General features: G+C 39.8%; 1 protein-coding gene across 4 annotated transcripts in view; it reads right to left on the reverse strand.

The window, feature by feature from the left end:
* NIPAL2 (NIPA like domain containing 2) overlaps positions 1–25,096 on the reverse strand; it is a 112,238-nt gene that overhangs the window by 19,925 nt on the left and 67,217 nt on the right. For all 4 annotated transcript variants that reach the window (XM_034966407.3, XM_034966409.3, XM_034966408.3 and 1 more), the window contains 2 exons: positions 12,719–12,840; positions 2,666–2,762 (listed from right to left, as the gene is read on the reverse strand). In XM_034966407.3, coding sequence (XP_034822298.2) covers positions 2,666–2,762; positions 12,719–12,840 — 219 coding nt within the window. The remainder of the gene's footprint in view (positions 1–2,665; positions 2,763–12,718; positions 12,841–25,096) is intronic.

Genomic DNA, 25,096 nt, shown 5'->3' on the forward strand with positions numbered 1-25,096 from the left:
TTCCCATTTTGGGAGGTGAGTCTTATCTGATTATGTTTTCTAAAAAGTAAAAGCTTTCTTCTTATGTCCTCAAATAGTTGCAACAACATCAGAATAATCTATTCCTTAAGGATTTGAAGATATTACCTTTGGAACTCTCTAGGCCTGGTTCTTTTTTAGGATATAGCTTTTTAACAACTCCTTTATTTCCTCCATAGTTATTTTCATTAAAAAATAAGCAATTCATTCAAATTTATATATATGCATATCTATCTATCGTTTCTATTTTGGGGTATTTGTGGTTTTTCTTTTTTTCTGATGGAGGATCTATTTTATTAGTTGTCTTTTAAGAACATGTTGTGTTTAGTTATAAATCCATTACTTTTCTCTTTTCTATTTCATTGATTTTTGCCTTTTTAATTAATTTTAATTAATTCTTTCTGCTTTCCTTAGCTTTATTTCAGTATTTTTTCTAATTTCTTGAGTTGAATGCTTAATTGACTTACATTTAAAGCAATCAATCTCTCTGAATACAGCATTAGTCATGAACTCTAGGTTTAATATTAAGTGCTTTAATAATAATTTAAAAATATGCTGCAATTAAATCTTGGTTTGTACTTTGCACAGCTGCAGTTTAAGGGTAGTGTTAACATTTCCAGGTGGTAGGGTTTTACTGGTTTCTATTTTTGTTATTATTTTTCTGTTTTTATTTCACTGTGATCTGAGGATGTGGTCTGTATTCTTTCAACTTCCTGGAATTTATCAAGGATTTCTTCATGGCCAATTATAGGATCAACTTTTGTAAACGTTACACAGGCACTTGAAAGAAAGTTTATTCTCTGTTTTCAGGATTTAGAGTTCAATATTAGAGGTACCAGTTCATGACTAATTATTCAGATCCTCTGTCTTTATATGGGTCTCTGTCTAATTATCTTCCATGAGCTGAGAGAAGTCTCCTAACCCCCTTATATTTCTGTTAGTGTAGTTTTGCATTTTCTGCAGATTTTCTATTGCATATTGGATATGATATTTTGTGGATTGTGCTCTTTTTGTCAGGATAAATTACCCCTTTTATCTCACTTAATATCTTCTGCCTTAATTTTCATTTAGTAATATCATGACCTCCTGCTTTGTTTTACTTTCAAGCTGATTTACCTTGTTTTAGATGAAAATTTATGCATGTAGCCAAAACACTTCGCAACCTGCAAGGGCCAGTCAGAAAGGGTGCTGGCTGTGGCACTGCTGGAAGAGGGTCCTGGAGAACCCCTGCCTTAGTATTTATCATGACGGGGCTGGGGTTGAGAGGAGGAGATATTAGGGGAAGGAAGCATGGTGGCTGCTATTTGAATAATCCTTACAGCTGTACTAGTGCAAATTGGCTGAATCCAATTTCAGAATCATTTTCAAAATCAATCTGGAAGTTTCCCTGATGTCCAATTTGAGAATATTTCTTTTCTTTTTTTTACTAGGTAAACGTATTCCATTTACATTTATTATCATAACTGCTGTGCATTATCTTAATTCTGTTATCTTACATTCCTATTTAAAGTTGGCTTCATTTTCATTATTTTCTTATGTAAGGTATACTTTGTTTCTTAGTTGTCTGCTTTTGTTTTCCCTACTTGGTAATTTGGAAAGAAACAAATATAAAGTTCTCTTTCTGTTCTCTTGATCTATAGCATACCTGAATATAGCACAGAGTACATTTGTTTCTATAAGTAACTATCAAAAACACAAATTTTCTAGTACAAAGGAGAGAACTAGTTGATGAGATAGGAACATGAAAACCCAGCACCTCATTAACATGGAGGCTGCATGCTGCCCCAGGGGTATGAGTACAGCCTTCCGAGTCATGGCAAACAGCACGTGATGCGTGGGCCATCTGACTGGCTCAGAGGAAATGAAGGAAAATTTACAAATACATTTTTTTAAAGGGAATTTCCTAAATGATTAGTGAGATCTCCTAGTGTTGGTATATATGAGTGAGGGAGAGAGAGAGAGAAAGTGTGTGTGTGTGTGTGTGTGTGTGTGTGTGTGTGTGTGTGTGTGTGTAGGGGTGGGGGAAAGAGAGAGAGAGAGAAAGAGACAGGGACAGAGAGACAGAAAGACACAGAAAAGGAGAAGGGAGGGAAGATACATTAAAAATACATAGTGGGCTTATCTAAGCACTCATTTTCAACTCTAACAAGGTGCCTCTGGAAAAACAAAGTAAACGGGTTGGTAAACAATGAATGAAAGAAATGTGATATTTAAGAAAATCATACTGCTTACATCTACGTTTCGTATTAGTTATATTATAGAGTTTTTAAAGAAAATATAAATAGTATAGGTCTTGCTAACCAATTCCTGACACAAGAGTTTTAATTGGGATCATTAATTTGTTTCTCTTTTAAGATTTTCAATTACTTATTAACAAAATATCTTCAAATTATCAGGGAGCAAATAAAGTTATCAAGAAGCAAAAAATCCTTAAATGTATTTTTTAAAAAATTAAATATATATCAATTGCAGTAATGGACAGGCAACGTATAATTTTTATAATTTAGACTCAGTTTCTTCCTATAGATCAGAGCTGAAAAATATAAACAATGAGAAAGGAGTAGAATGCTTAAGTATTTTCCTTCAAACCTCATTTATGACTCAGCACAGCTCAATTAAAGAATAAGAAAACAAAATATGCCTTTACCTAGAATTGCCACCAGGGTCAGCAGAATCACCATATGCTTCATTCCTTTTCTTTTATAGAAATACAGGAGAATGCAGAAAATTAATATTTCTAAAATCTAGAAATGAAAAAGATGGAAAAGAGTAAGTTATTCTATGCAAAGTCTTCAAAATGTCACACTTCTCATTTTGATTTTGCAGCAATTCTCATATGAGCGTTGAGGGTGACTGAGGTTCCTAGGGATGACACAGGAGAGCAGTATAAGCACCTCGGCCATCCAGACCCAGAGCTCGAACGTCCCTCTCCGCCAGTGATGCCCAAATCTAGATCTCCAGTCCTAACCTCCCTGGAAGTTCAGCCTCATTTCCCCAAGTATCTATGAGACATTTCCACATGCATGTTTAATAGACACGCCACAATAATGTGGGTAACACCTCCCACTAGATTCCCTACCTTCCCAGCTTGTTCCTCCAGGGCCTTTGCCCGCCAGTTAGTGGCATTCCCACACTCCGTGTTGCACAAACCCCAAACCCCTTTCCCTCACTCCCTGCCTTCCTCTCTAGACAGCTGCATTTGCTTCTAACTCATCTCTGATTTTACTCTTGCCTCTCTATAATCCAGCCATTCCACAGCCAGAGGAATCATTTAAAAACACAATTTGGATAATGAAATATTTTATTCATAGAGAACATATATGATGCACATCAAAGGGATTTAGAGTAATATGACAGGCACTCACAGACTCTCTACCCAACCTAAGAAACGGAACGTACCGACACCTCTGAAGTCTCTCATGTGCCCCTCTCCAGCTGCACTCCCCTCCTCCTTCAACCTCCCCAGGAACCACTACACTGAAAATCTGTGTTTATCATTCACTTTCTTTATGGTTTATCGCATTTTTATATGTCCCTAAATGGTACCCAGTTTACTTTTGCATGTTTGGACTTTATACAAGTGGAATCATACTTGCTTTCACTTGCTTGCTTTTCTTCACCATGTATTATATTTGTGACATTCTTCCAGGATGATGCATGTAGTAAAAATATAAACTAGACCCATTCATTCCTTTGCTGAAACCTCCTGTGGTTTCACATTTAGAATAAAATCCAAACTCCCTCCTGGATCATAAAGTCATAGGCAACTCCCTGGACCTAATTTTGTACCACTCACTCCTGGATGGTCCACTCTGTGCCAGCCTCATGGCAATTTTTAAAACTTCTTTTTTTTTTCCTAGTTCTTTGCAATCTTCAGATTGCTCCTGCCTGTGGGCCTTTGCACTAACTGTTCACTCTGCCTGGAATGCTCTTTCACTGATCTTTGCACAATGCCTCCTCCAAGTCACTCAGCTCACAGGTCAAATGCCACCTCTCTGAGAGTCCTTCTCTCACTCTTCTGATCTAACAGAGCCACTCATTATCCTGTCACACCCCCAGCTTCAGGTTGCTGTGGAGCATTTTGCCGTCATCATTTCTTGTTCATATGTTTATGTGTTTCTTTTCTGTCTTCCCTACTAGAATGCCAGCCCTAGAACAGGAATCTTACCTACTCTTTTTGCCACCCAATCTCTGGTGCCTGGCATACAGTCGGTCACTCAATGAGTACTGATGGAATTAATGAGTAAATCACACCTCAAATTTATTATGAATAAGTTGCCAAAAAAGACCTAATGTCTAATAAACTGTTCAATAAATATTAATTGACTGAAAGTCTAAAATTTTCCTGTCCTTAAGAACTTTAGTGTAATTTTGAGTTCTCAGTTTTATTTTTGTTTTAACATCTTTTTTTTTTTTTTGAGATGGAGTCTCACTCTGTTGCCCAGGCTGGAGTGTAATGGCTCAACCTCAGATCACTTAAACCTCTCCCTCTTGGGTTCAAGTGATTCTCTTGCCTCAACCTTCCAAGTAGCTGGGATTATGGGTGCCCGCCACCACGCCCGGCTAATTTTTGTATTTTTAGTAGAGACAGGGTTTTGCCATGTTGGCCAGGTTGGTCTTGAACTCCTGACCTCAAGTGATCCACCTGCCTCGGCCTCCCAAAGTGCTGGGATTACAGGCATGAGCCACCGCGCCCGGCCCAGGCTATTATTTTTGACGAGATGGTATTCTTGGGCTGAATTTGTAAGTATGAATGTTTACTTTTCTAACAGCAGACAGTACCATCACTAATTTTTTTTCTTTTTTTCTTTTTTTAACCACAGGAGTTAGGGACTTCACTATTTTGAGGAATGCATTCTACCTACAACGCCCTCTCTAAATCAACTTAAATTTGTTTCCATTCAAGGGTTTGCTTGTGGGTTTGTTTTTTTCTCTAATCCTTTGTGGGCATGGGAAACAGCAGGCCCTTATCTTCCTCATTTAAAAACCTTTTCATCTAATATGGAAGATGAACTCATCCCTTTGTCTTTTCTTCTCCGGGTAAATTAAACCAATTATCTTAACTGTTTCTTATGGGACTTATTTGCCAGACCTTTGATTTAATTGAGTAGTGCTACAAAAGCTATTAAACTTGTATCTCTTTGCCTTCCCTAAAACAGCCATCAAAACATTGGGTGTCCTAATTTCTGTGCATTTCACCAATTGTTAACAGAAATATCCCTCTGGGCCCAGTCTCCCCTCAACCACAGGCTTCCATTTCTCACATGAGACAATTATAGACAATTCACAGCAGCGTTTGGGCCGCTGTATTTGTTGCTGGAGAAAAGAAAGCTCTTCCTGTGTTAACACACAGAGCCTATTAGGTAAATCGATTCTCATGCTGATTATTAATTTTTGCAGGTATTTGTTATCAGTTCTAGAAACCATGTATGACTTTTTTCATGTGTGGGCAAATTCCATCTCTGCGGCTTCAGATAAATAAAACATGAGTTCCCATTATTCACAGAATAACTATAGTTGCCCTGGTTCTGCCTTGTGGCAAGAAGTCACACAGCTCCTAGGAATAAAATATTAAAGCAGTATGAATTAATGCTGATTTTTTTCTAGCAACATTTTTTTTCTCCCTGAAAACATCAATATTAAAGAAGCTGTGATTTCTGCAGGTTGCGGTGCCCCAGGAAGAGGCTGCATTATTGATTGCAATCTCACAGGTTAGAAAAAGTAACAGCACTTACTGCGTGTCCCCCATACCCTGTGCACTGTTCTCAGAGCTTCCTGTTACGAATTCGTTGAATCCTCACAACCATTTAGGAGGTAGGTGCTATCATCAGTTTACAGGTGAGGAAACTGAGGCTCAGAGGGGCTAAATGATGCAGCTCTGATAGGCAGCATAATGGCCCCCATAGAAGTCCCTGGTCTAATCTCTAGAAGCTGTGATGATGTTACTTTACACAGCAAAGGGGTTTTGTATTAGGTTGGTGGGTTGGTGCAATTCTTCCTTCCTTTGTTTTCTGTACCAGATCAGAGGAAAAGTTCCTGGGCCTTGTACCTGTGAGGTTTCCATTTGATGTAAGCCTTGAAGGAAAAATAGACAAAAGTAGACAATTTTCAATTTGTCAAAGTAGTTACTTTCAATGGGAAAAACCTCAATTAATTTTGCATCAACCTAATACAAAGAGCACTGGCAGCTGAAGGGGTGTGTGGCAAAAGAGATAGACAAAATTTTAGCACTGGATGCCCCACTGCCAGTACCAATATCTGAGCCCGATTTGACCTCATCTTCCCTCACTAAGTTCTCAAATGCATAGCCTATGGCCATAGCATATGGCTTCTCTGTCTAAAACAAATGAGCTCTGCAAAGGTTCTCTCTAAGGCCATGTTTGGACAAAGATCTGATCCTTGGTAGTCAGTTTATTAATTCTGCAGAGAGGCATTGAGTGAGGTGTATTGGCCTGTGCACCCCAGAAGTGAACAAACTGGTTTTGAGTTCTGGCTTTATCACTTAGTACTTACGTGACCTTAAACAAGTTCCTGGGCCTTCTCCAGCCTCAACTTCCCCATCTATCAGATGCAGAGGATAACAGTGGCCCATGTATACGGCCAGTGTGCAGGTAAAGAACAGAATGTAGTCTGAGCTAGACATAGGGCTCAGCCACTCTGCTACCGAAGAAGTGGACCCTTGTGTGGACACACAAGTGCTATTTGCATTCAGACAATAAAGCAAATAACATCATGCCATAGATATTGATGTCCTATAAAAACATACAGTTTTCTCCCTTAGGTTTCTAATACCTGATGGTGGGTTTTGTCGCAGCTTTGCCAGAAAGGCTGACTTAATAATCAGGTTTAGGGTACAGAATGACACCAAATGACAGGCTTGGCCCCAGCATCTGCTGATTTAATTTTTTTGTCTGAGAGAAAATGAGCAATGTGCAGATTATTTTGTGAAGGATTTTATGTGCACAAAAGAGGTTCCATTTGAATAATCTTTTGGAAAATCTGGGTGAGCACAATAGCCATGACCAAGCCTGCCAAAGAACATGAAGTAACTGAGAATCAGGGCTGCATTTTCTAACATGGTTTTTGCAGAACACGTTTGCTCATAGGTATTACTCAACAAAAGGTCCTTCCAGGAAAAGGGCCTCATGGTCAAATAAGCCTGGGGCATGTAGGATTAACAAAATCAAATCTTTCTCATTCTTACAGGACTCCTAGCTTTTAACATGCTAACAGAGATGATGAATTTCTCAGACAGGCCATGTTATGCAGAATCTTTCTCACCTAGTTTGACCTTGAAAACTCCACTCCTCTTTGCGTTTTGGCAAGGATGGGGATTGCCCGTCTGCAGCAGACAGGCTGGGAAAGGCTGTTTTAGTGAGTGCACTTTATTCTCCTCTGGCTGGTATACACTGGGCTTCTCAAATCTTCCTTCCTTTCTTTTCTGTACCAGATCAGAGGAAAAGCTCCTGAGCCTTGTCTCTGTGAGGCTTCCATTTAATGTAAATCTTGAAGGAAAAACAGACATCTGTCTGGGGCACGCAAACACACAAGACAAGGGGTTGATGTGAGCCAGTGGGTGCCGCAATATTATAATTCATTTTGTGAGAAATATAAAATGTATTCAGGCTTATACATATTTTAGAAGTTATTTGATCAGTCCCGAAAGCCAATTCAGGTGCTCTTATTTATACTTGGTATAATACATAGAGTTAGATGAATGATATGTCAAAGAATAGTCTTAATTACTGTAATTATTATCTTTGCAGTCAGGGCTTGCAGAAAAGCACAGAATTTGCCACATCTGAAGATTAAATATTACTTAGATGTTTAACAGATTCAAACCAAATTTCAGCTCACAATCTTAGTATAAAATTCATCACTTCTAGAGTCTTTAGAGATGCAATTATATAATGAATTAGATTACAAATGAATATAATATAGATCTGTTCTCCTCAGAGTCTAATGCCAACAGTGTTATTCAAAAGTGACTTTATTAAAGGATTATTTTATGCTATGTTATAAATACCTGAAATTATTTACATTTTTCTCTGTGGCATTTACTTTCAAATATACTTTCTTTATCTTAATATGATTTTTCAGATATATGGGTTTCTCCCAGAACTGTAAAATTCCTGCTACGGGAATTCCTCTCTCTAAATTTGGTGTCTAACCACCACTTAATGGATACGTGAATAAATGAATGGATAAATTTATTTTAAGAGTTGATTTTGGAAAAATGGCAAACTGCAATTCATCTCAGTACTTTTTGTGGAAATACACAGTTTAATAAAAAGTAGTTTGGATCTCTTCAAATGTTTTCTCTGGTGTTAAAGCAATACAAGATAGATCATCATTAAACAATGCTGTTTATTCCAGGAAATAAGTCTTGATGCATCTTTAATATACAAAGGATTTAACTCACGCCATTAATTTTCTGGTTTCAGGCTATGTGACCATTTTCTTAACTAGATGAAGAATTTATTTTGCCTGCAGGCAAAGAGTAATAATTTGTTGGTAAGGCTTCAAGTCTGGACTATCATGAAATTTTCTGTAAAGTATAAAAAACAGAACTAAATCACAGAGATTAGAACTCCTTCTAGTGCTTATCATGGACTGATGAAAGCTGGGATAATTAAAGAACTGAGTGTGGCATAAAAGTAGGAAGATAAATGGGGCAGAGGGGTTGGCACAAAGTATGACAGACCCGAGACAGGCAATCTGAGTTGGGAAGCCCAATCTTAAAGGCTGAAGGAGGGCAGGGGTGAGGGGAAGAGCTAGGAAGTGACAGCACTAGGGTAGAAATAAGGCCTATGAAAATGAATTTCAGGACCATAACATATGAGGATCAGGGATTTAAATAGGCAGGGCACTATGACTGATGGCCTGAGTGATACATTGAGCAACCAATACAAGTTCATATCCTGAAGAAGTGCAGGGTCTTCTGGAATAAGACAGGCAGGTAAATAGATAAAGAGGTCCAATCTGAGCCATGCCCATGAGGGTGAGTTTTCAGGGGTCATAAGGAGATGGGGCTGTGGGTCAAAGGAGGTAGGGGAGGCAGACAGGTACAACAGCACTGCGTTATGTGGCTGGAGGGGGCTCACTGGTCAGGTTTGTTTATTAGGAGGAGCTTGTACCAGTGTTGATGACGAACAGCAGGGGGAGGCAGCCTTATTAAGAGGCTGCTGACACAGTCCAAACAAGAGATGGTGGAAGCCTGAATTAATGCAACAGGAATGGGAATGTGAAAAGGGGGTCAAGTTCAAGAGACTTTACATTTCCAACAGGATCAGGGGTAGGAGTGAGGAATGAGGGTGAAGGAGAAGTCATGTGTAGTTTAGGTTTCCAGTACGGGAGGCTGACATGGAAGAGAAGAGAGAGTTTGGGGGAGAAGATAGTTTGGTTTTTGATATGTTACATTTAAGGAGACTGTGGGACATCCAGGGTTGAGTAATAAGTGGACAGATAAGAATATAGATCTGGAGCTCAGGAGGGGCCTGGGAAGGAGAGGTAGATCTGGATTAGGAAGTATTTCAAAAGGATGCTGGTGGGTGGGCAACGGGATTCTTTTAGAAGACCTTGGAAGAGTGTGCAGCATCAATAGAAGCGAGGCAGAGGAAGAGGAAGTGCTCAAGAGCCTGGCATGGATTAGTCAGAGAGGAAGAAGAGAGACAGGGAAAACATTTGGAGGAAGCAAGGAGGACAGAGGTTCCAGAAGATGATGGGCCAGGGAGTAAATGTTGCATAAGGTTCAAGAAGAATCAGGACCAAAAAAAGCAATTCCTTTGGCAATTCATGGAGAGGAATTTACTTCCCCAGACTTCTCCTACACCCTCATTCGTCACTCCTAGCCCCCTTCCTGTTGGGAATGTAAATACTCTAGAACTTGGTCCTTTTCTACATTCCCATTCCTGTTGCATTAATTCAGGCTTCCATCATCTCTTGCTTGGACTGTGTCAGCAACCTCTTAACAAGGCTGCCTCCCCTGCTGTTCATCATCAACACTGTGGGTACAAGCTCCTCCTAATAAACAAATCTGACCGGTGAGCCTCCTCCAGCCACATAATGCAGTGCTGTTCTATCTGTCTGCCGTTCCCTCTGCTAGCAAAGTCCCCGACCTCCTTTGACCCACAGCCCCATCCACAGATTGGAATGAGTGAAGAGTTAGTGGGAGCTAAGGAAGTGGACAGGGCCAGCAAGAGTAGACTATTTGAAGACATTCTTGGTATAAATGGCAGGAGGGATATTGGACAGTTTATTAAAGGGGTGTGTAGTGTATGAGAATTTTTTTTTTTAAACAGAGAAACCTAAGTATCTTTGTAGGGCAAGAGAAAGGAGTAGAAATGGAAACAAAGGAAATGAAAGTAAAAAGATCTGTAAGTATTTGTGTTCTAGTGGTCAGAATACATATCAGAAATGGCAGGATATATAGAATTCTTGTCATATACACTAGGAACTGCTTCGGTCCTGTACTTAGAGCAAAATTTCCTCAGTAGACATGTCCCTGTAAATGCCAATGTCACACTTTTCAATACTAGGCATATAAAGTAGGATCATACTATTTTACCTGTTTTAATGGCAGAAGGCTAGACCAATTAGCTTTTGAGGCCATTTCTAACTCTAAAAATGTATAATTCTGTGTGCTTTGATTTTTTTTTTTTTTTTTTTTTTTTTTTGTCTTGAGACAGGGTCTCACTCTGTCACCCAGGTTGGAGTGCAGAGCTGCAATCATGGCTCACTGCAACCTTGACCTCCTGGGCTCAAGATCCTCTCATCTCAACCTCCCAAGTAGGTGGGACTGCAGGTGCATACTACCATGCCTGGCTAATTTTTAAAATTATTTGTAGAGTTGAGGTCTTGTCATGTTGCCAGACTGGTCTCAAACTCCTGGGCTCGAGTGATTCTCCCACCTTGGCTTCCTGAAGTGTTGGGTAACAGACGTACACCACCACGCCCAGCCTAATTCTTTTTATTGACTTCACAACTATTTTACCAAACCGGTTCTTGGTTAAATGCTCAGCTAGACTATCCCAGTTTTCTTCTTATTACATACCCTTCCTAGAATATTATTATTCCCCAATCTATACTAACTTCTGTGACAAGTTGCGTATCAGCCCTTTTGATCATATTCTCTTTTTTTATACCTACAGATACAGCCACTACATCAAACAAGATAACCCAGTTAACACCTTCATATTTCTCTATCAGTTCATTTCATTCTTTTTTTTTTGACAGAGTTTTGCTCTTGTCGCCCAGACTGGAGTGCAATGGCACAATCTTGGCTCACGGTAGCCTCTGCCTCCCAGGTCCAAGTGATTCTCCTGCCTCAGCCTCCCGAGTAGCTGGGTTTACAGGTGTGTACTACCACTCCTGGGTAATTTTTGTATTTTTAGTAGAGATGCGGTTTCACCATGTTGGCCAAACTCCTGACCTCAAGTGATCTGCCCGCCTCGGCCTCCCAAAGTGCTGAGATTACGGGCGTGAGCCACCGTGCCCAGCCTCATTTCATTCTTTTATACGTCTCTTGGCATTGTAGTACTGTTGTGTGCTCCTCTCAGACAGTCTGTGGCATTGATCTCAACAAGGACTTTTTTTTTTTAAATAAATCACTTTAATCTTTTTCACTGGAAAAATTAAAGATATAAAATTTAAAATATAATAAAAGAAAAATATACAAGTTTAAATATTTTATATTGGTTGAGAGTACTAGGGAATGTAAATGAATATGGAAATTTTGGAGGGCAGTTTGTCTACATCTATCAAGTTTTTTTTTTTAATTATTATACTTTAAGTTCTGGGATACATGTGCAGAGTGTACGGTTTTGTTACATAGGTATACATGTGCCATGGTGATTTGCTCTACCCATCAACCTGTCACCTACATTAGGTATTTCTCCTAATGCTATCCCTCATGCTTATCATCACTGGTCATTAGAGAAATGCAAATCAAAACCACAGTGAGATACCATCTCACGCCAGTTAGAATGGCGATCATTAAAAAGTCAGGAAACAACAAATGCTGGAGAGGATGTGGAGAAACAGGAACACTGTTGGTGGGAGTGTAAATTAGTTCAACCATTGTGGAAAACAGTGTGGCGTTTCCTCAAGGATCTAGAACTAGAAATACCATTTGACCCAGCAATCCCATTACTGGGTGTATACCCAAAGGATTATAAATCATTCTACTATAAAGACACATGCACACATACGTTTATTGTGGCACTGTTCACAATAGCAAAGACTTGCAACCAACCCAAATGTCCATCAATGATAGACTGGATAAAGAAAATGTGGCACATATACACCATGGAATACTATGTAGCCATAAAAAACAAGGACTTTTTTTGAAGAGAACCCCTATTTTGAATAAAGTTCAGTAAAGCAAAATGTGTCCTTAAGTATTGTCCCTTCAACTTGGAAGGGAATGTTTTTTTTTACTCTGAGTTTTCCTAAAACATATTGCTCTGGAACTTGCTGGATTAATCGATGTGGAAATTGTTCCAGGAAAGGATACCTGGGAAACTAAGGGTGCTTCTGTTGCTGACTTAGTATTTCAAATACTTTGGTATTGGTCAAATACATTTAGATTTTAATAAGATATTAGTGCTGGTAAGGAAAAGATTATGTTCTCTAATATCTGCATGTACCAGTGGTCTGGATAATATAGCTTCGGGGATAGTAAAATATTTAGAATTCTTACCACATAGATCAGGAACTGCCATCCGACAAGGTAATACTGTACTGTTCTTGCTGAGATTGCCTGAGTTATATTTGGAGCAAAGTTCACCAGTAAATATGTTCCTGCAAATGCCAGTGTCGTACCTTTAAATAAAATTGAAAAGAAAAACCAAATTGAAACCAACCTAAAGCTTTTGTTGACGCAGACATTGCCTAGAGACTGCGCATTACTTGTAAAAGTGCCAGTTGCCCCTCCCTATTATACTCCGTTTCATCAAACCATCCTTGGATAGCGTCCACATTCACCTGAAGGCATTCCCTTCACAGGGGAATAGAGCCGGGGGATGGATGGGGCAGGACATAACTTCCAATTTTTCTCTATTGTTCTGGATGAATCCCAGCATCTTCAGGGAAGCTTTCCCCAGTGATTGGGAAGATCAGAATATGTGCTACGAAGACGTGAAAACACCTCCTAAGCTGACTGTTTCCTCATGGGTCAGTAAGTGCATGATGGATCTAGACACATCTAGATCTGTCTAGATCTAGATGGCACAGTCCAGAGGACAGGGAAACTATCACATGATGATCTGCTCTACACTCACTCATCCCTGGGGCCTTGAAGCACCCTCAGGTGATTTAACAATTTGAAACTCTGGTAATGAGCATCTTTAATCACTGGCATTTATTGGAGTCCTTTTAGCAGCAATAACAAAGGTGAATGCTGGCTTTGCTGTAGGAGTTTAATTAATCCAATCTAGAATATAGAATTCCAAGGTTAGCTTAGTAAAATAAAAATAAAATAGAAACCACGTCATAAACCTATGTAAGGAATGTGTTACTGCCATCGGTTTAGCATTACTTAAAATGACAGAAGGGAATGTGTGTAGGGGGATTAGGGGGTGAGGCCACCGAAGAAGGGGTGAAGGGAGGACTTGCCCTTCCAAATAATGTTGAAAACTGCTTATTTATATATAATTAGCAGTCTGAAAAAACACCCCTGGTATAAGTAGCATATTTTAGATAGCACACTTGAAAACTTGCTTCAACTTGCTTCATCTCTGAGGTCAGTGCTATTGTGGATATAATTAATAACCAACATAGACTCCAACCTGAAACAATTTGGTTTGTCTACAAAGTCTCACAATTTGAAGGCACCAATTTCCTGTTCCTCTTATGCAAATGACTTAGGTTTTGAACTCTAGTTCCTGGAAACAAATAGCATTTGATTTTTTGCAAAAGCTAGACAACAGCAATTCAGGGTATTGTAGAGCTACAGGGAAGTTTCCTATAATGTAACAATTTATTCTGTAATACTTTGTGAAGACAAATTATATGCAATCTTTAAAGCTATTTCTAATAAGAACTTTAAAAACAAAAAACAGTATACATTATTAAACACTATAAGAAAAGCAAATAATAAAACCATATATAAGAACTTGGGAGAAAATTATTGGTCAGTCATGTCTTTTCTTTGGAAAAAAAATTACATAATTGTTCAAAAGCAGGTCCCTAGGAGGAAGAGATTCAAAAAAACTGTTTTCTAAACTTGGTATGGTAAAGTAGCATATTACTTTAAGATGTCTCAGATACTTCTGTTTCTTTTGTGAAATCCAAATTTCTAGTTATATCAAGCTCCTCTGCCAGACACTCCTTTATCTCTTCTAATAGTATCCAGTTCTATTAACTTTCTTGTATTTAAATTTAGTTTTGAGTAGGCAACACATGTATATGGCAAAATTCCAACAATACACAAGGGTGATTGGTGGAAAGTTAAATCTCATGTACCCTGGTGGTTCACTAGTTTTCCTCCTCAAAGTTAACAACCACCACTAGTTCCTGGGGTTTTCTTTTCAGAGATGTTTTATGCATGTGTGTATAAGTGTACATGAGGTTTTTTTTTACATAAATAATTGCGTATTATATAAACTTTTTTGTATCTTGCTTTTTTTTTCTGCTTAGAACATTTTGGAGGACATTTCACATCAGTAAATGCAGGGTGGCTTCATTCTTTTTAAGTCTACTGGTATTCTACCTCATGGAGGTAGTATTGTTTACTGAACAAGTTTCCAATATTGTCCCTGTTTCACATCCTGACATATCCCTCCCTACTTCACATCCACGTCTGCATTTGCCTTCCATGACTGTCCCTATCAATGTATATCTTCATTGCATTTCTTTCTAAATTTTGTAATTTTTGTGGGTACGTAGGAGGTGTATATATTTATGGGGTATATTTCACTGCATTTCAAAACTTTTTAAAAATATAAAATGGCTGATGCTTTTGCAGTTATACTTTCTTTCTTTTTTTTTTTTTTGTTGAAACAGAGTCTTGCTCTGTCACCCAGGCTGGAGTGCAGTGGTGCAAACTCAGCTTACTGCAACCTCCGTCTCCTGGGTTCAAGTGATCCTCCTCTTAGCCTCCCGAGTAGCTGGGACTACAAGCACGTGCCACCACGCCCAGCTAATTTTTGTATTTTTGGTAGAGATAGGGTTTCACCATGGTGGCCAGGGTGGTCTCGAACTCTTGACCTCAGGTGATCTGCCCGCCTCTGCCACTCAAAGTTCTGGGATTACAGGAGTGAGCCACCGTGCCCGGCTGCAATTATACTTTCTAAGTCCCTTTCACATATATTATTTCATTTGGGCCTCACATCACTGTGCATCTGCTACGTAACTTTATGGCAGTTCAGCAGGTCACACATTCTTTCTTCTTAATAATTTTTATTTCAGCTATCTGCAATAATTACAAAGGCAGTTCTGGGTCGCTGCCACCAGTTGCATGCTTGTTTATTTGGTGTCATTTATATTTATGTGATTTACTGTCCCCTTTATGAGTTGTATGCACATTTTTCATAAGTGTTTAAAAGTGTTAGTCATTTGCACTTCCTTAAATAAATTCCTTTTAAACTTATTTATATTCCACCTTTTTCTAAAAGTGGTATGAAACGTCAGTTCCTGCTATTTTTATTTTGGTAAAGCCACATATATTCCTTCTTTTGAAAGACAGATTTCTGACTTAGGAAACTTGTTAGTTTACCTTCTGCTGGCCCATTTGCCGAAAGGAGTAATCTGGACATGTAAGATCCTCTGAAAAGTCTGCTGCCAGCTGTATCGGAGCTCTTTTGTATGTTATTTGTTTCTTTTCTCTTGCTGCTTTTAGGATTCTTTCTTTATCCTTGACCTTTGGGAATGTGATGATTAAATGCCTCGGGGTAGTCTTCTTTGGGTTAAATCTGCTCGGTGTTCTGTACATGAACCTTCTTGTACCTTCTTGTACATGAATATTGATGTCTTTCTCTAGGTTTGAGAAGTTCTCTGTTATTATCCCTTTGTATAAACTTTCTAATCCTATCTCTCCCTCTACCTCCTCTTTAAGGCCAATAACTCTTAGATTTGTTCTTTTGAGGCTATTTCCTAGATCTTGTAAGCGTTTTCCATTCCTTTTTATTCTTTTTTTGTCTCCTCTGACTGTATTTTCAAATAGCCTGTTTTCAAGCTCGCTAATTCTTTCTTCTGCTTGATCATTTCTGCTGTTAAGAGACTCTGATGCATTCTTTGGTATGTCAGTTGCATTTTTCAACTCCAGAATTTCTGCTTGATTCTTTTGAATTATTTCAATTTCTTTGTTAAATTTATTTGATAGTATTCTGAATTCCTTCTCTGGGTTATCTTGAATTTATTTGAGTTTCCTCGAAACAGCTATTTGAATTCTCTGTCTGAAAGGTTACATAACCTTGCCTCTCCAGGATTGGCCCCTGGTGACTTATTTAGTTTGTTTGGTGAGGTCATGTTTTCCTGGATGGTCTTGATGCTTGTGAATGTTTGTTAGTGTCTGGGCATTGAGGAGTTAGATATTTATTGTAGTCTTTGCAGTCAGGGCTTGTTTGTACCCATCCTTCTTTGGAAGGCTTTCTGGGTATTTTAGGGAACTTGGGTGTTGTGATCTAAGTTTTTGGTCACTGTGGCCATATCTACATGAGGGGGCATTCCAAGCCCAGTAATGCTGTAGTTCTTGCAGATTTGTAGAGGTACCATGTTGGTGGTCTTGGATAAGGTCTGGATGAATTACCTGGATTAACAGGCAGAGACTCTTGTTCTCTTCTCTTACTTTCTCCCAAACAAACAGTCTCTCTCTCTCTCCCTCTCTTTCTCTCTCTCTCTCTCCCTCTCTTTCTCTCTCTCTCTCTCTGTCCTGAATTGCCTGGAGTTGGGGGCGAGGGGTGGAATGACACAAGCACCCCTGTGGCCACTCCCACTGGGACTGCGCTAGGTCAGACCTGAAGCCAGCACAGCATTGGGTCTTGCTCAAGGCCTGCTGTATCCACTGCCTGGCTACTGCCTATGTTCGCTCAAGGCCCTAGGGCTCTACAATCAGCAGGTGGCAAAGCCCAGCCAGGTTTGTGTCCTTCCCTTCAGGGTGACAAGTTCCCCTAGGCCCCGGGTGGGCCCAGAGATGCTGTCCAGGAGCCAGGCCTGGAGTCAGAAACCTTAGAAATTTACCTGGTGTTCTATTCTACTGCAGCTAGGCTGACACCAAAACCACAAGACAAAGTCTTTTCTACTTGTCCCTCCCCTTTCCCCAGGCAGAGGAGTCTTTCCTCTGTCCACCACCCTCAGGTACTGCCAGGGTACTGCCAATGGTGACATAAGGCCCAAAGGCTCTTCAGTCAGCTGATGGAGAATGCTGCCAGACCTGCCACTACCCTTCAGGGAAGTGGGCTCTCCTGTGGTTCAAGGGTAAGTCTAGAAATGCCATCTAAGAGTCAAGACCTGGAATCAGGGACCCCAAGAGCCCTCTTGGTGCTCTACCCCACTGTGGCCAAGCTGGTACCTAAGCTGCAAGACAAAATCATTTTTATTCATTCATCTCCTTTTCTTAAGCAAAAGGAGTCCTTCCCCATAGCCCCCACAGCTGTGAATATGCTGGGCCACACCTGAAGCTAATACATCTCTGAGTCTCACCCAAGGCTCACGGTGAGTACTGTGGCTATCACTGCTGATTATTCAGGGCCCAAATACTCTTTAGTCAGCAGGTGATGAATCCTGCCAGGACTAGGTCCTTCCCTTCAAGGCAGTGGCTTCCTTTCTGGCCCAGGGTGTGTCGAGAAATGTCATCCAGGAGCTACGGCCCGGAATGGGGGCCTCAGGACTCTGCCTGATGCCCTATCCTATTGTGGCTGAACTGGTATCCAAGTTGCAAGACAAAGTCCTCTTTATTCTCTCTCCTCTCCTCAAGTGGAAGAAAGGAGGCTCTTCCAGAGCTGTGAGCTGAGCTGCCAGGGGCTGCGGGAGGAGTGGCGCCTGCACTCCCTTGGCTGCCCAGCTGGTGTCTCACTGGATCGCATGCCCCTCAAGTCCACTGGTTCTAATCCTAGCACAGCACCAGGACTTGCCTAGGAGTTGCAGTTCTTGTGGCCTAGAGAGCCTTTCAAGTTTATTTAGGACCCCAGAGCCTTTTAGCCCACGGTGGCAAGGCTTGCCAAAACTCAAGTTCGCACCTCTGGGGTGGTTGATTCCTCTCTGGATAGAGCTGGTCTAAATGCTCCCTCTGCGGCCATCAGCTGAGCTCTACCCAGTGTTGGCAGCATTGAGTTCCAGTGCAAAGTAATCACTGTGTTCTTCTTCCCCGAGTGTGCAGATTCTCTGTGCCACTTGGCCACTGCTGGAGGATGTGGGAGAGGTGGTGTTGGTGATTCAAGACCATCCTTCCTACCCTTTTCAGTGCCTCTTTCAGCAATATGAAGTTAACACCAGGTACTGTGATTGCTCACCTGAGTTTTGGTTCTTATGAAGGTGCTTTTTTCGTGTGTAGATACTTGTAAAATTTGCTGTTCCTGCAGGGAGGACGATTGGTAGAGGCTTCTATTCAGCCATCTTGCTCCACTTCCTTTGTCTGGTCATGTAAGATCCAAAAGGAAGCAGGGTATCACCAACATGTTCCTCACCCGCAGAAATGTTGCATTTTAGGTCAAGACTTGGATCCCAGAAGCCTAATCCAAGCTGAAACTGCCCCCACAAAATTCACATTTCACTGCTACTTGCTACCTGGAAGAACTTAGGCAACTTATTTACTCCAGACTCAGTTTCCGCATCTCTAGGTACAAATTAAGTCATCAGACTTGCAAAATCCCAGGAACTTGGCTCTGCAAGAAGCCAGTCTAAGGAACTGAATACGCTTCAAAGCCCACTGAGAGGCCTGACATGACAGCGGACCCCGGATAGATCCATCTCAGGATGCATCCATCTCAGGATGCATCACAGGATGCAGGCATGCCATGAGCCAATGGCCACCTGAGTTAAGCTTAAAAATTAGTCCAAAATGATGTCTCTAATATTATAGCCTTAGGATGATCAGGGACCATCACTGGGGCTGTCTCTAAGGAGATAACCCAATTTGAGAATGGAAGGAACGAGCAGAAAGGAATTGGCTGGTGTTTTCTCAATGCCTAGCAAAGACTTCTTGCTGTTGGTTTTCAAAGAAAACAGAAAGAAGGACATGGCATAACTAACAGACATAACAAAGAAGAAGGAAAAAATAGCAGTCCTATGTTTTCTACCCACAGCTAGCCTCAGGAAACTAGTGCATAGAGTCCCAAGATCTGGATATTGGAGGGGACATAAAACAGCAGCCAGACAGCTGTGGGTAAGCTGCAGGTAAGAGCCAATGTCTAGATGCTAGATGCTACCCACAATGCAGGCATGGGATGCCATCCTCTGCCCTCATGCCCAAACCTGCAGCAAATACATTTTTCTTATCAAATACAACTCAAGTCACTTAGAAGTCTATAATCGTCTGGTGGGAATCTTAGATTTAGCTTGATAACATACACAAATATTAAATAAAACCTCTCCCTATAAACTTGATATTTGTGCAAAACAGGTAAACAAGAAAATCCCTGCCTTTTATAATAGATACACTAGTTATACTGGGAGAGCATATGCCAAGGGAATGTAATCTTTTTTGTTTTAAATAGAGACACAGTCTCACTCTGTTACCCATGCTGGAGTACAGTGATGCAATCATAGCTCACTGCAGCCTCGAATTCCTGGGCTCAAGTGATCATTTCATCTTGGCCTCTTGAGTAGCTGGAACTACAGGCATGTGCCACCATGACTGGCTAATTTTTTAATTTTTATTTTTGCAGAGAGAGGGTCTGGCCATGTTGTCCAGGCTGGTCTCGAACTCCTGGTCTCAAGTGATCCTCCCACCTTGGCCTCCTAAAGTGCTGGAATTACACGTGTGAGCCACTATGCCCAGCCAGTAATAATTTTTTTTAGGTGATGTTCTTAAAATTATTGAGTTCATAGACATGTATGGCTGACATGAGAGTTATGGTATAATCAGCATCATGCTAAAATATGATGATAATGATAACTATAATAGTAATAACTAATACTTGTAAGCACAGTTCTAAATGCTTTATACATAACTAATTTAATCCTCACAACAAATCTGTGAAAATGATTTACCTTTGTGTTATTACACTGTTACAACTTATACTACACATAAGTTGTATAGTATATGACATATAATATGAATACTATATAATGTATACTCTTAAATTGTTACCATCTACATTTGACAAGTGAGGAAATTGAGTCACAGAAGAAATAACTATTTTGCCTGGGATTTTCCAGCTAAGAAGAGGAGAGCTGGGATTGGAACCTAGGTAGTCTATTTTCTTAACTATTATACTCCACAGCCTCTTATTTGCATTAAGAATTAAGGCCACTGAATGGACAGCTCAGGGCTGTCACTTACATTGAAGTCTATATGAGTGGCACCCCTAGGAGCTGTACAGAGCACAACCTGAGGCCATATGCAGCATCCTCATTGGGGATTAAAGGAATTGATTGTTCCTGGCAGAGGACCCTGGGGTCCTTGACTGGTCTCAGGTTATTTTTCTGGCCTTAAGTTTCCTTTAGAAGAGCACTCTCAAACTGGTGTTCCCTGGAACCAGTTTCATAAGGTAGATGCTCCACCAAAAAAGGTCCCAAGGCAAATGTATTTGAGAAGAGGTGAATTAAACAAACTTAAATCATTCTTTTACTGGAAAACCTCTCAGATCTGAATGTATTAGCATTCACTGTAAATCTCCCAGAGGAGGATATGGTTGTCATATTTTCTAAACATATTTGACCATTTATATTGCACTGAAGTAGTGTTTTGGGGGAATATTTTATATTTTGGGAAATACTTGACATTTAACTTGATCCAGCTGTGAGCATGCCTTTGTTTCAGGAGGCTACTAGTGTTCTGTTGCAAAAGTCTTCTATAGATACCTGTGCACCAAAAATGTGGTTGGAGGAAAACACCCCAGAATCAGGCTCCTTCTGAAGCTTCTGTTCACTGGCACCTCTAGCTGGCGGAGTCTTGGAATCTAAGATGTACTTGCACAGTTCTTCCACAACAGATATCCTGGTTCCCAAGCTCCTCTCTCCCTGAACTAAAACCTGAAATCTTGAATTTTGTCCACTTTCCAGCTGGATGCTACTTAATATTAAGTGCCCATTTGCTGACTTCTGGAATCTGGTCTGACCTGACTTTTAGGAGCCTTAAGAGTTTTTCTTATTCAGCTAACCTGACTGCAAGGGAAAGATTGCAGTCTAATCCCTTTGGTCCCTGCAGTATGTCTCCTGGTCAGTGGGAGTCCAGTTATTGCTTTTGTGGGATAACAGGAGTCAAAGAATAAATTGGACTCCTTAACATCAAACCATTTGGAAATACCCTCCCATAAGTACAATCTCTCTGGATTCCTCAGGCTTATGGTAGCTAAACCTTGAAGGAGCCCTCAATTGAAAATCTCAGTGATGTGGTGAATTCAAGTAGTCCCAGACCTTCCATCAGAAAGGCTCCCATTCTTGAGGCAGCTCTGCAACCAAAACGGTCGATCTGTCTTCTCAACCAGAGACGATGGGTCATTTAGCTAGTTTAGTATTCTAGACATTGGCTCCAAATCAAGCTGACTTCTGGTGTGGGAAATGGAAGGAAGGAAATGGCCCTCCTCTCACTGTTAATCTCCTGATATTCTATTTAGGCTGACTGTCATTTTTATTTCCATGATGACTCTATCTGGTCTTAAATCAACTAGGATCTCACAGATGATTTGGTGCTTTTGACGTCTAAGGGAGAAGAGAGAAGAAAATCCTATAGTTTTCAGCCGATTGAAGGGGAGAGAAATCTGGTGCTTTTTTTAAAAGGAAAAATAATCATTAAAATAATTAATCCACTAAGAATCAGGGCACAGTCCAAACCTGTCATTGCCTTAATAATACTTGGCGATTGCTTTCAGAAATAGCTTTGTGAGGTCATTTTTTGAGACTAGTGATGAAAAGCTTCATAGTCACAGAGTAACATTTGGCAATAAATTAGTTCAGCTTGTTTCCACATGGTCCCCAAATCTTCATTTGTTCCATCATGAAAAACAAACTTTCATTTGCTTGAAACAGAGAAAAATAAATGATTTTCCTTTACACATTTTGATAATTTAATTTTTAGCATGTTCATATGTTAATCTTTAAAAAACACCACTAACTACTCTTTTACCTGTTTGGTTTTAGTCCCTATAAAGAAAAAGATGCTTTAAAAAAAATTTTTTTTTTTGCTTTTAACAGAAAAAGCTACATTTTCTCAAGGCAACGGCAACAAAGGCTCAAAGAAAATACATGTGACTTGACACATTTCTGAGAGGGGTTGGGGAAAAGTCCTTCCTTGGACTTCCGTAAATATGAAGTGGGTTACGACATCTCAGATAATGATAATCTTAGGATATCGCTTGTTGGAGGCAAGGGTATAGAATAGGTGACTAAATCCTTTTTTCATTCCTATGACACTAGATTAAAGGCAAAAATGGGTCATGTTTAACTATGGTATGAAATAAATGTGACTTATGAGTTACATAGCCCTACTCCAAAAGCATTAAGTTAGGTAGGAAAAAACAAAACAGAGCACCCAATCAGAGTTGTGGGAAAGGTTACCTGGATTACTAAAGTTTGCAAAAATGTCCTAATCTAGGTTTCCTCTGATTAATTAGTAGAGTACAGTGGTGGGTGATGGTGGTAGTAGTAATAATGACAATTATAGCTAGTATTATTGAACACATTATGTGATAGGCCCTGTTGTTAGAGTTTTACATATATGAACTCATTTAATCCTGTGAGGTTTGTAGTATTATCTTTATTTTAAAGATTAGAAAATTGAGGCTTAAAAAGCTTATTTATATAACTTTGCAAAGATTACATAAGATTCCTCTAGTGTGGTCTTAAAAAAGAAAAAAGAGAAAGGTTATATAAGGTTACATAATAGCTTTCTGATACTAAAGACTCACCCTAACTTTATACTATAGCTATACCAGATTGCCAGTGTTAGGATACTGGTCTATCATGTACTAGTTATATGACCTTGGGCAGGTTACTTAACCTTGCTAAGTATCAGATTTTGCTTCTGTAAATGGATTGTTCCTATATTCAAATGAGATAATCCATGCAAAACACTTAACATAGTATTTGGCAAGAGTAAATGTTTAATAAATTTTAGCTGCTTTTAAAAGATGAGGAATTAGGCCAGGCGTGATAGCTCATGCCTGTAATCCCAGCACTTTGGGAGGCAGAGGTGCGTGGATCATGAGCTCAGGAGTTAGAGACAAGCCTAGACAACATGGTGAAACCCTGTCTCTACTACAAATACAAAATTTAGCTGGGCGTGGTGGTGCATGCCTGTAATCCCAGCTACTTGGGAGGCTGAGGCAGGAGAATTGCTTGAACCTAGGAGGTGGAGGTTGCAGTAAGCTGAGATCACGCTACTACACTCCAGCCTGGGCAACAGAGCGAGACTCCATCTCAAAAGAAAAAAAAAAGGTGAGGAATTAGCAAAGAATCCCAAATAATTAATTAAAGGTTTTATTTTGTTAGTTTGTTTTCTTGATGTGTGTGTGTCTGTGTGTGTGTGTGTGTGTGTGTGTGTGTGTGTGTTTTCCCCTTCCTTATATTACATTTTTAGTATTACCTCTTAGGAATCTCTCAGCAATGAAGGTGGTAATAGAAATTATGACAATTATATTGACAAAGCTTTGCATTTTTCAAAGTACTTATATATGAATTATTTAATGTGATCTTCAAAACTGTCTTACATATTTGCCAGAAAAGTGAGGCTTAGAGAAGTTAAGTAATACTAGGTTGCCTGTACAGTTGATAGCCAGAGTTGAATCCAGATCTGAAGTTATGAGAGTCAGTTTAATTTAGATCCTTTAATGTTGAGAGCTGGTTTATTGCTTCTGGTAATGTTTGATTGATCATGCGTTCTCTAAGTATATAAGAAAATAAGCTGTACATATTGATATTTTTATTTCTTCCTTTCCATAGTTACAACTTGCATTTATTTTTTCCTAAGCCTTACAGGCAGGAGTTAAGGTGCAGTATGAAATAGAATCTTACTTTACCTTTTCGTATCTTTGTTAACATTTCTCATGTTATTCCCTCTGTATGTCCTCCTCCAAATTATTGGTGTAGCCTATGCCTGTCCTGCCCAGCTGTCAGAACCAATTCAAGTGTTATCTCTGCTGTAAAAAATTCTCTCTGATCTTCTCAGCTAGAGAAGAACAGGGCTAAACCTGAGTAATTTTGTCCCCTAGGAGACATTTTGGAATGTTTGGAGACATTTTTGGTTGTCATAACTGAGTGGGAGGATGTTAGAGGGATCTGGTGGGTAAAGGTCAGGAGGGATCTTAATGATCCTACAGTGCACAGGGCAGCCCCTACAATGAAGAATGATCTGGCCCCAAATGTCAGCAATGCTGATTCAGAAACACTTCTAAACTAAAGACTCATGACATTATGGCACACATTCTTTTCTACTTAAAAAAAAAAACCTATTTATGAATCTATATTATCTTGGACTATAAATTATTTGTGGACGGGGATTCTGTCTTAATTATCGTTTATCACTAATATTCAAGATTAGTCAGCAAATCCCCCTTTATATCTGCATTCTCTCATTAAATACCTTAGATTAATTTGATCATTATTCAATCATTAACTATAAAAGATGACAGATATTAGATAAAAGGATTTAAAGTTCCCTTAAGCCACTTGATAAATGAGAAAAATAATATATCTAGGACCTAATTTTTAGTTTATAAAACTCAGGTATTGGTCATTTTTTTTTCCTTTTTGAGATAGAGTCTCACTCCGGTTGCCCAGGCTGGAGTGCAGTGGTGCAATCTTGGTTCACTGCAGCCTCGTCCTCCCAGGCTCAGGTGATCCTCCTGCCTCAGCCTCCCAAGTAGCTGGGACTACAAGTGCATGCCACCACACCTGTCTATTTTTTTTTTTTCCAGTAGAGACGGGGTTTTGCCATGTTGCCCAAGCTGACCTCGAACTCCTGGACTCAGGCAATCCGTCT

The sequence above is a fragment of the Pan paniscus genome, chromosome 7 (genome assembly GCF_029289425.2).
Source record: "Pan paniscus chromosome 7, NHGRI_mPanPan1-v2.0_pri, whole genome shotgun sequence".
In the NCBI taxonomy this organism is placed as follows: Eukaryota; Metazoa; Chordata; class Mammalia; order Primates; family Hominidae; genus Pan; species Pan paniscus.